At 36.4% G+C, this 13,754-nt stretch overlaps 1 protein-coding gene across 1 annotated transcript; it reads right to left on the reverse strand.

Annotated features, from left to right (window-relative positions):
* Positions 1–4,892: 4,892 nt before the first annotated feature.
* LOC137180473 (B-cell receptor CD22-like) lies at positions 4,893–13,543 on the reverse strand. Its single transcript, XM_067585865.1, has 10 exons — positions 13,367–13,543; positions 12,678–12,905; positions 11,728–11,997; positions 10,921–11,190; positions 10,126–10,383; positions 9,632–9,892; positions 8,869–8,950; positions 8,711–8,771; positions 8,155–8,333; positions 4,893–8,011 (listed from the first exon to the last, which is right to left on the reverse strand). Exons 2-10 carry the CDS (start codon positions 12,778–12,780, stop codon positions 7,945–7,947), a joined length of 1,551 nt encoding a protein of 516 aa, XP_067441966.1. The 5' UTR covers positions 12,781–12,905; positions 13,367–13,543; the 3' UTR covers positions 4,893–7,944.
* Positions 13,544–13,754: the final 211 nt, after the last annotated feature.

A 13,754-nucleotide genomic window follows, 5' to 3' on the forward strand; every position in this document is an offset into this window, starting at 1 on the left:
ACACGACCTGAATACTCTGAGTCTGTTCTCAGATCCATAGGTTCATTATTACTCAATTTAGTATACCATAATGTTCTCTCAACATCATTATCATGGTCATTTACTCTGGATGGGTATTTGTAGGTGCAGATTATGTCCACTGTTGATCCTTTTAAGGCACAGATCTGAGGAGAAGTGTAAGTCACTCCCCAGTCATTCTGACCCTGTACCACTGTAACACAGAGCACATCAGAAACCACAATCAGATTCATAACAAGTTAAGAATCATTGAATAAAACAAAGTGGATCACGGCACCAATATGACTTTATGTGTACTTGTTGCCATTCAAAGCTCCTCATCGTGCATCAATCTAACTAGAACTGAACTGGAATACAGTATTTTATCAGTTGTTTATCATATTTTATCATTTGTTACTGCTGAGTGTTTCAGCTTTAGTCCAAGGTTCTACTGTTGTTATCCTTGTTCATTGTAGTTTCAAAAAAGCTAAACGCCTGAAATGTGTCTCTTATATGTCATCAAACAAGTCCTTCAAACAGAAAATGAGTAAAAACATATTTAACTAACTTTTTTGGAGTAGAGCAGCAGATCAGTGGTACATCAGTGTTGTTTTCACCTCATTAAAACTTGACAGACTTGTTCTGTATCATTCTTTCTCTCCATGTTTATTTACTTTTTAGGCACTTTATAATTCTAGTATATGACTTTCATGATATTATTTCTGAATTCTGCCTGTGTGAGCACAGGCATAGAAAAGTCCAAAGATATTTATACATACTTTGAATTTACAGTATAAAGAAACAGTTTTAGATGCTGTTTACAGTTAATCTCTCTGTGCACTGAGACAGAACATCGTATATTCTGAAGGTGCAGTGAAAAAACAAAAATGTATTGAAGCTGTGAACATTAATGCAGTTTTATTGAAGAAGAGAAGAAGAAAATGAATCGTTAGAGAGTCTGTGCTTGTTTTGGTTAGTTTCCTCTCTCTTAGTTCTTTGGTAAAGTTGCTGCTCAATTAAGTGTGAAAACCACAAAGAAATGCAGAACATGACGTGAGGGAAACTTTTGAAAGTGGCTAAAATAAGGTAGGTGACAAGTTTTAACAGGAAGGGGTGTGGAGTGCAGAAATTACCAAAGAGATTTAAAACATCATGACAAGATGAAATTCTCAGTGCATTGCTGTACCATCATAGAACTATGTATATATGCATATGCATGTATAAAAATATATGATTCTTACAATCCATGGAGGGAGGGTGGACAAAACTTATTAGCTAGACACCCCCACCCCCACCACCCATGACACAGACACAGCTGAACATCTTAATATATTATTATTAAAGTGTTCAGCAGTAAATACTGTTATTATTTTTTTTGTCTTCATTCAACAGCTATATTTTACACAGAAATAAACAGAAGTGAATGTTTGATGTTGTAGAGTTTAAAAGTTATTCATCATACTGCATCACACATACATCAAACCTAGAAAAGTGCTGATCTGGAATATTTTATATTTACTTTCTTAAAATGACTTCATGCTGCTCTGAATAAGTGTGCTAAATGTCCTACAATGTAAATGTAGATATACAGTACCTGACACAGAGAGAAGGAAGACAACAAATCCACTCGCTGCTGCTGTTAAACTCATAGCTGCTCCTCTCATCTCTCTGTGAGGCTTCACAGACAATAAAACACATCAAATAATGTACATAACATGTAATAATCATATCAGTAAACTATTCTACTTACAACAGAGAAGGACGTTGTCTGTTAAGATGCTCGTCCTCTGTGATCTGTGAGCAGAAGTCAGATATCAGGATGTTAAATGACTTGATTTCCTTCCTCTTTCTTAGTATTATGAATATGCATGAGGAGAAATAAAACCATATTTTACTGTTGTCCAAAGACTTGATGTAATCTATGTTAGAGAGAATAAGAGACCAGTGTTCTGGCCTGTTAGTAATTTAAAGAGAAAAGAGAAATAATGAGATATTTTTATTATTTTACTCTTTTTATGTGTGGGCGCAGTTCAGTGTCTAAAGAAAAAACCATGACACGTGACAAGTGTGTGACATTTAGTCTGATGCATCTCCTCACACTTGTAGTGCATGTTAATACACTGAATACACCACCATGAGTTCAACAAGATGTATTGCATCAGTATGAGATGAAAGAAATCACATGATGAGTACAGTGTTTATTATAAGTATTAAGAAAATAAAAAGTGCAGTATGACAAAAAAACAAAAAAAAAAAAAAAACAAAATCAGTGATACAGAAATCTATTTGTAAAGATTCTGTTTTACTGCAATCACTGTCATAATAAGTGACTCATCTCTCCAATTAGAACTGAGAACATTTTTATTCAAGACAAAACAACAAAGAACAAAGACAAATGTAATTACATGGTATTGAAAGTGTGATGTAGAACAAAAACAAGCTGTAATAATATGTATAAAGAAAGCAGAAAAACAGATAATTGTAATGTTACTGTAAGGCAGTAGAAATAATTCACAAGATGAATGTTAGAATATTGACAACAAATACTTGACTGACAATAAAACTGGTTGTAATAATGAAACTGGAAGACATACTGTAAATACAGAAAGAACGGTGGAAATGGTCTGTTATCAATGAAATATAACTCTCTACTACCATCTAATAGCAGCAATAGGAAATTACAAGTTGATCAGTAAAAGCTCTCTAATACTCCAATGTGTTTTAAATATCTTACACATTACAATCTTACCACTTGTTAACTAACTGATACACTACTCCTGAGATATGTCCAAAGCTGAAAGTTATAATAATCTTTAGTATATCTCCTCTAACCCAACGTTAATAAATATTACACTGGCAAGTATCCACAGCTCCACTAAATGACTCCGGTGACTCCAGTCGCACAAGTACTACAAACTTAAGTTAGCAGGTTTTATCACTGAATATTTTTGAAGTCTCCAGGATCACTTTCACTACTTGCATCTTTAGCTCAGTTCATTTAAAAGGTTTACCTGCCTTAGGTGAAACTTATAATACCCTACTAATAAACAAAGAACCATGCTGTATTTTAAATAACTGACAACAATTTAGAAGGACTGATTGCTTTTTGAATGTATTAATAATATTTACCCCTTAAAATAAAAACTAGTATCTTTCAAAATAATATTAACATAATTACCTTTACCAAAATTAGCAAATCAATTAACTACCTGAGAAAATACTTAACACTTAATTGGTTTATATCAATATATGTCACAAAATTCAATAACACAAAACTTAAATCCTCTCAGATTTGTTTGGCAGAATCCCTATTTCTCATCACTTTTCCACTATTTCATTATAGCAGACTGTTGTTTTTTCGTCTAACCCTGCCCTCCATTCTCTTCTTTACCTACAGCCAGTTACCACAGGTGGCACTGACTGATACCTACTTCTTCTTCTCTGAGGTTTAACAGCAACTGGCATCACATAGTGTTGCATTACTGCCATCTTTTGGTTAGTTCACTCCTACAGTTTCCAGATTGTCACTTTTTCCATCAGTCCTGTTCTCCTGAGGTATCTGATCAAGCATCTTTTACCTTGTCCACTAACACCACACTCCAGTATGTTCTTTAATCCTGCTCCTGTTAGCCCGAATCTTTTCGTTTCCTCCATCATGTCCTTTCTCTCCGATATATGTTTATTGCAGCTGATGATCACTGTTCCACAGTTTCTGGTAATTAACAATGTTCACAAAGACCAATTGGATGCTTCTCTATATTAAGTGTGCTGTATAGATTGTTGTGTCCTATTCTTCATTTAGCTTTTATTACCTCCTATTTTCTGTTTCCTCCATTTCTCACACCACACACTCTATTTTGAATCAAATGTAAATTTGATCTCCCCCTTATTTCCTGACCACACTGCTGTTGCCAGTCTTTATTGATGTTTTAAAGTTTAATATGGATGTCTATGTTTCCTTTGTTTGTTTGGCTAGTTTGTCCACCCGTTTCTTACCCAGAATGCCTATGTGACAAGAACCCAAATGAATGTGACCTCAGTACCTTGTTTTATTACTCTTGAGTGTATTGTAATTATTTTGAATAGTAAGTGCTGATGATTGTTGGACACACCTGACATAATACTGGACAGCACAGAGACAGAATCGATTGATACCTACAGTCACCGATCAAACAAAATAGCTGAAACTAAAGGGACAATCTGTGTTTTTTTTATTTTTTATTATTTTATTTTGCTTACACCCACTTCAACATTGTTGAGAACTGTTTGTTTTTTACTACTTATTCAACTATTTACATCCTACATTTTTTATGACTAAATTATCTTAATCTTGTGGTAACCACTTCTTTCTTTATTAAACTATATAACTTTCAGTTTAATTGACTTACTAAATTATTTTCATCCACATTTTTAGGAACTAAAAACTTAGGTTTACACTGGGGCTACACAGGTAATCATTGAAATTTAAGATAAGATTTCAGTGTGGACCTCTCTGAGAATGCATCATAGAGACAGTTATATATTTTAGACCAATTTAAATGGACAGTGGACAAAGTGATTTAATAAATATTCCAGCAGTAAGCGAGACAGTGTGCAGGAGTTCTTGTCATTGTTTTCAAACTGAAAAAAAAAATCCCAAAAAACAAAACATGAGTTTGCTGATGTGTTCATGAGGTTCTGTTGACTGTGTTGTACAGTGCAGCTAGATCTTCCCCAGTTTCCTCTGGTTCTGAGATGGAAATTTAAAAAAATGGATCAGGTGATTTTGTAGATATTGTATTAAATTATACAAACAGCCATAATGAAGATATGACAGTCAAATGTAATAAAGGAAAAACTGAAATAAAACTCTTGCTACTATGTTCCTGTGTGAAGAGCTGCTCACCTCGTTTTTTTTGCTGCTACAACAATGACAAACCACCAAACCACAAATGAATGTTCTGATCCTAGTCAGACTTCATCAGGTCATTGGACAGCCAACAGGGATTGAAACATTGTCAATTTAAATAAATTTGGGGTTTAAGGTCCGTGTGCAGACAGGCACTTTTCATTGATGCTGATTTCTGATAGCCTCGCACCTACATGTGATGTGCTACACTCCTTCCTCTGTTGTGGCTACATCAAAAACTGGGGTTTGTGAAAACATAACTGACCTCCTAAGTACAAACTATGGCTTGAAAAGGCTGCTTCATTTTTATTTTCCACATCAGAAGAAGTAAACCCTGAGTTTCTGGTTTATAATCAATCATGAGGTTAATGGGGACAAGTGAACAAATGAATCACACAAGTGTAACTCTTTAAAAAAACTTATCTTGATACACTCTGATCTTGTAAAATGCAACTTAAATGTAAATAAACTCCTCTCTCTTTTTGCTCCCTGTCTGACAGATTCATCTACATATTAGGGAAGGACACCTGGGTGGAGCACTGGCCTTTGTCTGCAGAGTGCTCCAGCAATCCCAGCCTGCAAGCTAAATGCAAGAAGCTTGATGATGCTACAGATGCTACAGAACTGTCTGTCAACACCTGCAGGCTGTAGACTCTCAGACTTGTCTGAGAAGTGATATTGTGTTGGAAAGATGGAAAATAACTGTGTACACAAAGATTTTCTGGTCATTATAACCCAATCTGTGCAATATGGACATTTTATTCAAATGTTATTTGTGTTTTCATGGTGGAAAAGAGAACAGAAAGTGAAAGCAGTTATAATATCATGTTCCATAAGATTATTCTCTACTCCGATAATACAATATAAGAATGAGGAAAAAGTAAATACCACTAGCAGCAATGATGCAGAACAAAATATTCAAATTTTCACAATGTATAACATGTCTAACATGAGCTGTGAAACATATTGTTGATATCAGGGTGTGATAAAAACTGGAGAAAGACACCATTTGTGTCAACCTTGATACACAGGTCCTGTTCATTATGTTCTTGAGGTTTACAGTTAAACAATTATTCTTCGTTATTTTTTGTGAAGAAGGTTGGCATAAGGGCAGCATGAAGTGTTTTTCTGTCAGATAGATTTTTAGGTTGATCTAGAAGATAGTCAGTGACTCAGCAGTCTGAACTAAACTGTGGAAACTGAATGGGGTTTTCTTTTGCATTGGTACTGTTGAACTTTTCTTCCTCACATTTTCACTGTTGTCTGGACTCTCTCCAGGCTCACATGATTGCTTGGAGGCGAGAATTACAAAAAAATGATTGGATTTTCAATTATTTTACATAAGGGGAATTCCAGTTTCAAGAAACATCTTATGTTTGTTTTTTGTGGTTTGGGCCATTGTTACTTTCAGTAATAATAACATTGCACTCTCCAAGTTAATTCACATCTGGGAACACAGATATATTCACACAATCATACAGGTTTTAAAGAAACCTCCAGGTTACTGTAATATAAATAAATAATAATACATATCTCAAATAACCAATAATAATAAATAATTCTTTCATGTAATCAATCCTGGGATTACTTGAAAGTTGCTCTTAAGAGACTTTTACACTTTGTTGTAAGCAGGAGTAAGTCACTTGAGAAATGTGTCTCACACAACATTGGTTGACTCTTTAGAGCATTTTAAGTGTAATTCTTTTGTTTTTATTTCTCAAGGACTTGAGTTTTCATTATTCCGTATTATTCTTAATCCCAGTTCGGGTTTCTCATAGGAACAGACAGAAGGAAGACAACAAATCTGTTAAACTCTGTTCCTATCATTTTTCTTTCTGGCTTCAGAAACAAAGAAAAAAAAAACAAGCAACAACAAAAACAAGACAAAAACAAAAAAAACAACACATCAGCAGGTAAATAATGTACAGAAGATCAGTTACATCAAGCAGATCCACTTAGACTTAGAAGGAAGTTGTCTTGAACTGTAACTTTCATTTGTGGTCAGGAGACCAAAAGACAGAGATCAGAATCTTAAAATACACCAGACTTCCTCTTCACATTATTGATATGCATGATGAACTCAATGCCAGTAAATACCTAAGGGAATAACTTTGTTGCTGATTTACAAACTATATACAAACTTTGTACTGTAATCTATATAAAGGAGAGAATGAGAGACTAATTTTGTGGCCTGATGGTTCCAAACCTTTTTTTCCTGTCTTCTTTTGTTTTTGTTTTGTTTTTTAGTAAATGTGGCAACAATTCAGTATGTAAGAAAATGTTCTGTCAGGCTTCTCTCAGTGGTGCCTAAACAATTATGTGACAGATAATTTGCTTTACATTCATGCAAAGACATTAGAAACCAAGTGAGATAAGTTAACTCTAGTAGGGATAGAAAGCTCAATACAATTAAGGTATTAGGTTGAAACGCCAACTGTTCACTCATATTGACAAAAGGTCACAGTCAAATTTGCTTTCCATTTCAATTTTTTCAGTTTAGAGAATCAGTTCTTTAGTTGACACAAGAATCTTACAGCTGTAGACGCTGCTGTTGGACCCATTTAGAAACAGAATCAGGATGAAGTCAACATGCAAGGCTGCTCTCAGTTAATTTGTTCAATTATAAGTGTTCAGGAGTAGGGACTGAATTCGATACTAACCTCCATCATGGTTTGCATTGTTTTCATTGCAACAACCATGACTTATCTTAAAGTGTATTATATACAAATTTCTCATTAGTCATCAGTATTCATCCACATGCTGGGAATCCTTTGATATTTATAACAAATGTTATGGCAATCCATCCAACAGTTGTCAAGACATGTGACTAAAAACCAAATATGTCAACTTGCTGGTAGCACTAGAGTTGAAGTCAGGGGATCACCAAAGTTAGTAGGATTCATCCTGTGGGGACCATAAGTTGCTGTTCCAATAGGACCAACAAACCAACCAACCGACTGACATTACCATCTCCAGAGCTATGCCAGTAGCATAGCTAAAAATCAAATGATTACCTGCTTTAAAATTTAAAAAAGGTAGACTAGAGATTCCTGTTGTGTTCATCGGGCTTTGTTGACTGTGCTGTACAATGCAGCTGGGTCTTCCTCTGTTTCCTGACCTCTGGTTCTGAGAAGGAATTAAAAAAAATCAAATGATCCTGGAGATGGCATAAACTAATAGTGATAGCAAGAATGTAAACAAAACAAGCAAATTCAACAGCAATAAAATGTTAAAATAAAAAAAATGTCCCTGTGTAAAGAGCTGCTCACCTTGGGGCACTGTTAAATTTGACAGCAGCATACTCAACACCCTCTTCTTCCTCTTCACGTCTTTGGAGTCGAGCTGGTCTGATGTTGGAGTAAACAGGATCTGCCTGATTGTTGGAGAACGTGACACTGGCATAGTGAATGTCATCCTGCTCCTCTGGCTGCCTCTCAGTGGGTCGACGCTGCAAAGACAAATTGACAAGCAACCACAACCGGAAAGGCCTAAGCAGCATCACCTCAAGTAATGATACAGATCAAACAGATGTTCCTTTTTCACCAACAAGAGACAAAAGGGCAAGTAAAGAAACATAAGGTATTGAACAAATACCCTGTTCAAAATACAAAGTTCTGGATGTAGCAGGAATATAATCATGACCAAGTGATGAAGAGGATTGAAGAGAGACTAATGGCGATGAGGACATTGAACTGCTCCACAACTTGACTGAGTTTTCATGTTGTATTTATGATACTGAGTGATTAAGCAGTGTGAACTGAACTGCTGAACCAAAGCAGGGTTTCACTGGATTTTTCACTGAATTGTTTAATTCTCTTTACTCACCTGTTCTCTGTTCTCAGCTCTCTCTCCGGGCTCTGATAATTGCTTACAAGGCCTCTTTTTACTGGTTAGGGGAATTAATTAAGAAAACAAATTATTTCATAATTCAGTTATCAAACTGTACTTAATAAGCAATGTTTTAGTAAAACAAATCTACTTACTTTATTAATAGGAAGACAAAGAGTAGTATTATAACCAGAAGAACAGCAGTGGTTGTTCCAATGACAATTGATTTCCATGCTCCTGGGTAATGGTGATAAAATACAACACTGATATAACAAAAATAATAATAATGATATAAAAAAGGCCATTATCATTAATAAAAATAATAATATTAATGATGGCCCTCCTAGGAGACAAATTACATTGTTCTGTGGGATCCCCAAGCTAACTTCAGCCATCTGGGAGATTGAACCCTTTCAGTACATCCAGGGTCTATCTCATGGCCTTCTGCCAGGCAGATGTGCTACAATTGGTAGTATGGCACATTTCCTCTAAATGAAAATATGCAGTAGTTCAATATCAAGATTCTCCATGAGTTCATGTTTCTCTCAGCCACTATTGAATACAAATGGCTCTATATTTGTGTTGGCGCTACATCCAGCCCAAGCAGAGCTCTTACAGTTTGTTATTTACCCAATAAGTAACTGAAGCAGTTTTGCACATAGCATCACTGCGCCGGTATAAACTAAAACCAGTCATTGCAGAAATCTTTGGTGCAGACTACCATTCACTCCCTCTAATATACACATAGAATCACCAGCTGCTTCTTCTCACCTGAAACTGAAGAATTTAAGGTGGGTGGTTTAACTTGAAAAGGGCTTCATTAAATTGCCACCACAAAATCCCCCCAACTGCATTTCATCATATGGTGGATTATGACCGATGATGTGTACATGTGTGAATGAACTGAAAAAAACGTACCTGCTACAACAGTCAGATATAAGGTGGAGTTATGATGTCCTCTTTTGTTCTGGGCTTCACAATAATAATTTCCACTGTGTTCAGGACTGACATCAGTGATGGTGAAGATCTGTCCTGATGCTTTTGGTGAATCTTCATTCTCCTTGTACCAGGTATAATTAGCTGCTGGGTTAGCATCACTGCTACAGGTCAGATTCACTGAATTGCCCTCCACTATCTCACCAGAGAAACTCACTAACACAGAGGGAAGCTTTGGAGCATCTGGGGGGCAATATGTATAGAGACCAAACAAATTAGCATTTCTTTTCAGGCTCATTTTTATGTGTATAAAAACCAGCAAGGGGGGACCAAAGAAGAATCGGCCATGCTAGAATCTGCCTTTCAGTCTTTCTACTTTAGAGCATGATGTTTCTACCAGCCTAAACTCAAATTGTGGATAACATACTGTTAAACCCAACTTTGTATGTCAGAGATTTGATTTGTTTTGTACTTACACTGGACATCAATGAATAAAGACGTAGAGTTCTGTCCATATTGATTCTCAGACTTGCAGTAGTAGCTCCCGCTGTCTTTGGAGGTGATGGAGGTTAAATTATAACTTCGCCCTGGTTTTTGAAGCAGTGTTTGGTTCTCCTTGTACCAGGTATAATTAGCTGCTGGGTTAGCATCACTGCTACAGTTCAGAGTCACTGAACTGCCCTCCACTATCTCACCAGAGGGACTCACTGACACAGAAGAGGCCTTTGGAGCATCTATAAAATACATATTAACACAGATTATTTTAAGGTGATGATTACTGAAGTGGCACATGATTTTAAAAACAGCACCATGCATGTGGCAGCATCTGGAAACTTGAAGGTGGTGTGGTGAATGGATGAATAGTAGATATTGTATTAATGTTTTGCTGTCTCCTGTTGCTCTGCATGGCTTGTGAACTGTCTTGTGAGTGCTTATTTTGTTGCAATTGTCTTTGTGGCATCTTCTTGCCTTCTGTCTGTTATTTTCAACCATCACTTCACTGGTTTCAGAACATCTCCCCATGGGACTGAAGTTGAAAATTAGCCAGCTGGCTAACACAGAAACATTGATTAATGTGCATTGTCCTTAAAATAAGTGAAATGTCTGAACGTTTGAACTGAAGGAAACAGAACTGTTAAATTATACTTTTACAGCAGATGGAACCTGAAGAAAACATGCATGATCTGCAAAATGCTTTTTGGTAAAAAAAGTGCAAAGATGTTTACCAGTGTAAGCAGTATTTTACTTTTTAAATAAGCTGTTTCACTCACATTTCACATCAATAAAGATGTGTTTAGATGTCCTCTTCCTGAGCTGGTTCTCAGCTGTACAGTAATACTCTCCAGATTCAGAGGACTGGATGGAGCTGAAGACAAGCTGTGGATCTTTACTGAGAGGTTGAAGGTCTGGATTTACATTCTTCTTGTACCAGGTGTAATTAGCAGCTGGGTTAGCATCACTGCTACAGGTCAGAGTCACTGAACTGCCCTCCACTATCTCACCAGAGGGACTCACTGACACAGAAGAGGCCTTTGGAGCATCTATAAAATACATATTAACACAGATTATTTTAAGGTGATGATTACTAAAGTGGCACATGATTTTAAAAACAGCATCATGCATGTGGCAGCATCTGGAAACTTGAAGGTGGTGTAGTGAATGGATGAATAGTAGATATTGTATTAATGTTTTGCTGTCTCCTGTTGCTCTACATGGCTTGTGAACTGTCTTGTGAGTGCTTATTTTGTTGCAATTGTCTTTGTGGCATCTTCTTGCCTTCTGTCTGTTATTTTCAACCATCACTTCATTGGTTTCAGAACATCTCCCCATGGGACTGAAGTTGAAAATTAGCCAGCTGGCTAACACAGAAACATTGATTAATGTGCATTGTCCTTAAAATAAGTGAAATGTCTGAACGTTTGAACTGAAGGAAACAGAACTGTTAAATTATACTTTTACAGCAGATGGAACCTGAAGAAAACATGCATGATCTGTAAAATGCTTTTTGGTTAAAAAAGTGCAAAGATGTTTACCAGTGTAAGCAGTATTTTACTTTTTAAATAAGCTGTTTCACTCACATTTCACATCAATAAAGATGTGTTTAGATGTCCTCTTCCCGAGCTGGTTCTCAGCTGTACAGTAATACTCTCCAGATTCAGAGGACTGGATGGAGCTGAAGACAAGCTGTGGATCTTTACTGAGAGTTTGAAGGTTTGGATTTACATTCTTCTTGTACCAGGTGTAATTAGCAGCTGGGTTAGCATCAATGCTACAGGTCAGATTCACTGAATTGCCCTCAATGATATCATCAGAGGGACTCACTGACACAGAGGGAAGCTTTGGAGGATCTGTAAGATGATATGGTATGAACACATATTAGCTCTAAGATGTGAATATTGTCATAAAACAAAGTCTGTTCCATTTTCTGATAATTTATACTCTAAAGAAAAGAAATTATAAGAGAATAAGTTTTCAACTTCCTTTTTAATGTTTGATTATTGCCACTGACCTGTTTCAGGTGCTCACTGTCTTTCATGCAAGCAGTTTTAGACTGCAGATTGGAGATTGCTTATCACTAATTGTTAATCAGTTGTCCTTTTCTACACTTGTTTTTCCTCTTTTGGATTGTGTATGTTCAGATTCTGCTTGCTGTTTTATTGACCCTGTAGTTTCATATAGCTCTAATTGCCTCACTGTTACACATCTTTTTTGTTTTGTTCTATAAATCCTGCTGTCTCTACAAACATTCTAACGACATTACGTTGCTTAGTATGGTGTCTCTGCACTTGACTACACTTACACACCGTAGCACAAGCCATCAGGTTATTTAAGAAACACCAAACAAAAAACAAAAAAACAAAAAAACAATTAACATCACATTTTGGTCCAAGTAAAATAGTTAAGTTGATAAAAGTACAAAGTATAAATGAAAAAGTGTAAGCAGTTAAACTGGGTCTGACTTGTTGTAGACTATTTGAGTCAAAGTTGTCACTTGATGTGTTAGTGGAACATTGTAGAGAAAACTCACACACTGAAGGAGAGGGGCAAGACTCATATCCTGATAGAGCACAGGAATACTCGTCCTCAGGATTAATTGAGTGCAGATGCAAATGAACTTTGTTTCCCTCCATTTGCTGGCCATTCTTGTACCAGATGTAGGAAGGATCAACAGGCAGCTGACAATTGCTGTGACATGTCAGCTCTGTCCAGGTGGGATGCTGGTTGGGGGAAGATTTTCTAACATGCACTTGTAAATCTGGATTTGTGAACAACAAACAGAAATGTGATTTCAGAATTAACTGTCAACATACAGCACATACAAGCAAATATCCACATGTTCACAGTAACATTTCCTCAATGATCTGAAACATCTGAAACTAACTGATCACAATGTCAAGAAATCGACCATTTATAGCAAATGGTTATAAAGTTAGATTTGGTGGAAAAGAACCTGCTCTTTCACATAGATGAATATTAGATTTGAGCGACATAAACAATATAAAAAGCATAGCGCATAATGAGGAGATTGGGGCAGCAGATGGTGTCAGCATTAGCATGTAAGCAAAGTAATAGTAAGAAGTGTCGGGTTATAATGGAAACACTGTCCACTTCTATCAATATGATGACCATTATTAGTCAGCTGGTAGCCAAGCTGCTGGTAAAGCTCTGTGCTCTGCCTGAACTAATGTTTTGTTCCATTTCAAATGAAAATGTTACCTGTGACAGTTAAAGTGACTCCAGGTGAACCAGTATATTTCCCTCCTGGGTCGTTTGTTATGAACCTGAACTTGTACTCAGCTGAGTCGCTCTCTCTCAGGTCTGTGATTGTCAGAGTGCAGTCGTTCTTATCACAGTGATACTGAACACGACCTGAATACTCTGAGTCTGTTCTCAGATCCAAATATTGATCACCATTAATTTTAGTGAACCATAAAGTTTTGCCAACTGTAATATCAAGGTTATCTATTCTGGATGGGTATCTGTAGGTGCAGCTTATGAACACTGTTGATCCTTTGAAGGCACAGAGCTGAGTAGAAGAGTACATCACTCCCCAGGGACCCACTGTAACACAGAACACAACAGAATCCACAACCAGACTCATAAC

The sequence above is a fragment of the Thunnus thynnus genome, chromosome 3 (assembly GCF_963924715.1).
Source record: "Thunnus thynnus chromosome 3, fThuThy2.1, whole genome shotgun sequence".
NCBI lineage: Eukaryota > Metazoa > Chordata > Actinopteri > Scombriformes > Scombridae > Thunnus > Thunnus thynnus.

Bases quoted from the DNA above. Each gene is read 5' to 3' on its own strand.
- LOC137180473 (XM_067585865.1), bottom strand. From the start codon at position 12,780: ATGGAGGGAAACAAAGTTCATTTGCATCTGCACTCAATTAATCCTGAG. The intron at 10,384-10,920 runs GTGAGTGAAACA...TGTATTTTATAG, and splicing joins CATCTTTATTGATGTGAAAT to ATGCTCCAAAGGCCTCTTCT. The intron at 9,893-10,125 runs GTAAGTACAAAA...ATTGCCCCCCAG, and splicing joins TTTATTCATTGATGTCCAGT to ATGCTCCAAAGCTTCCCTCT.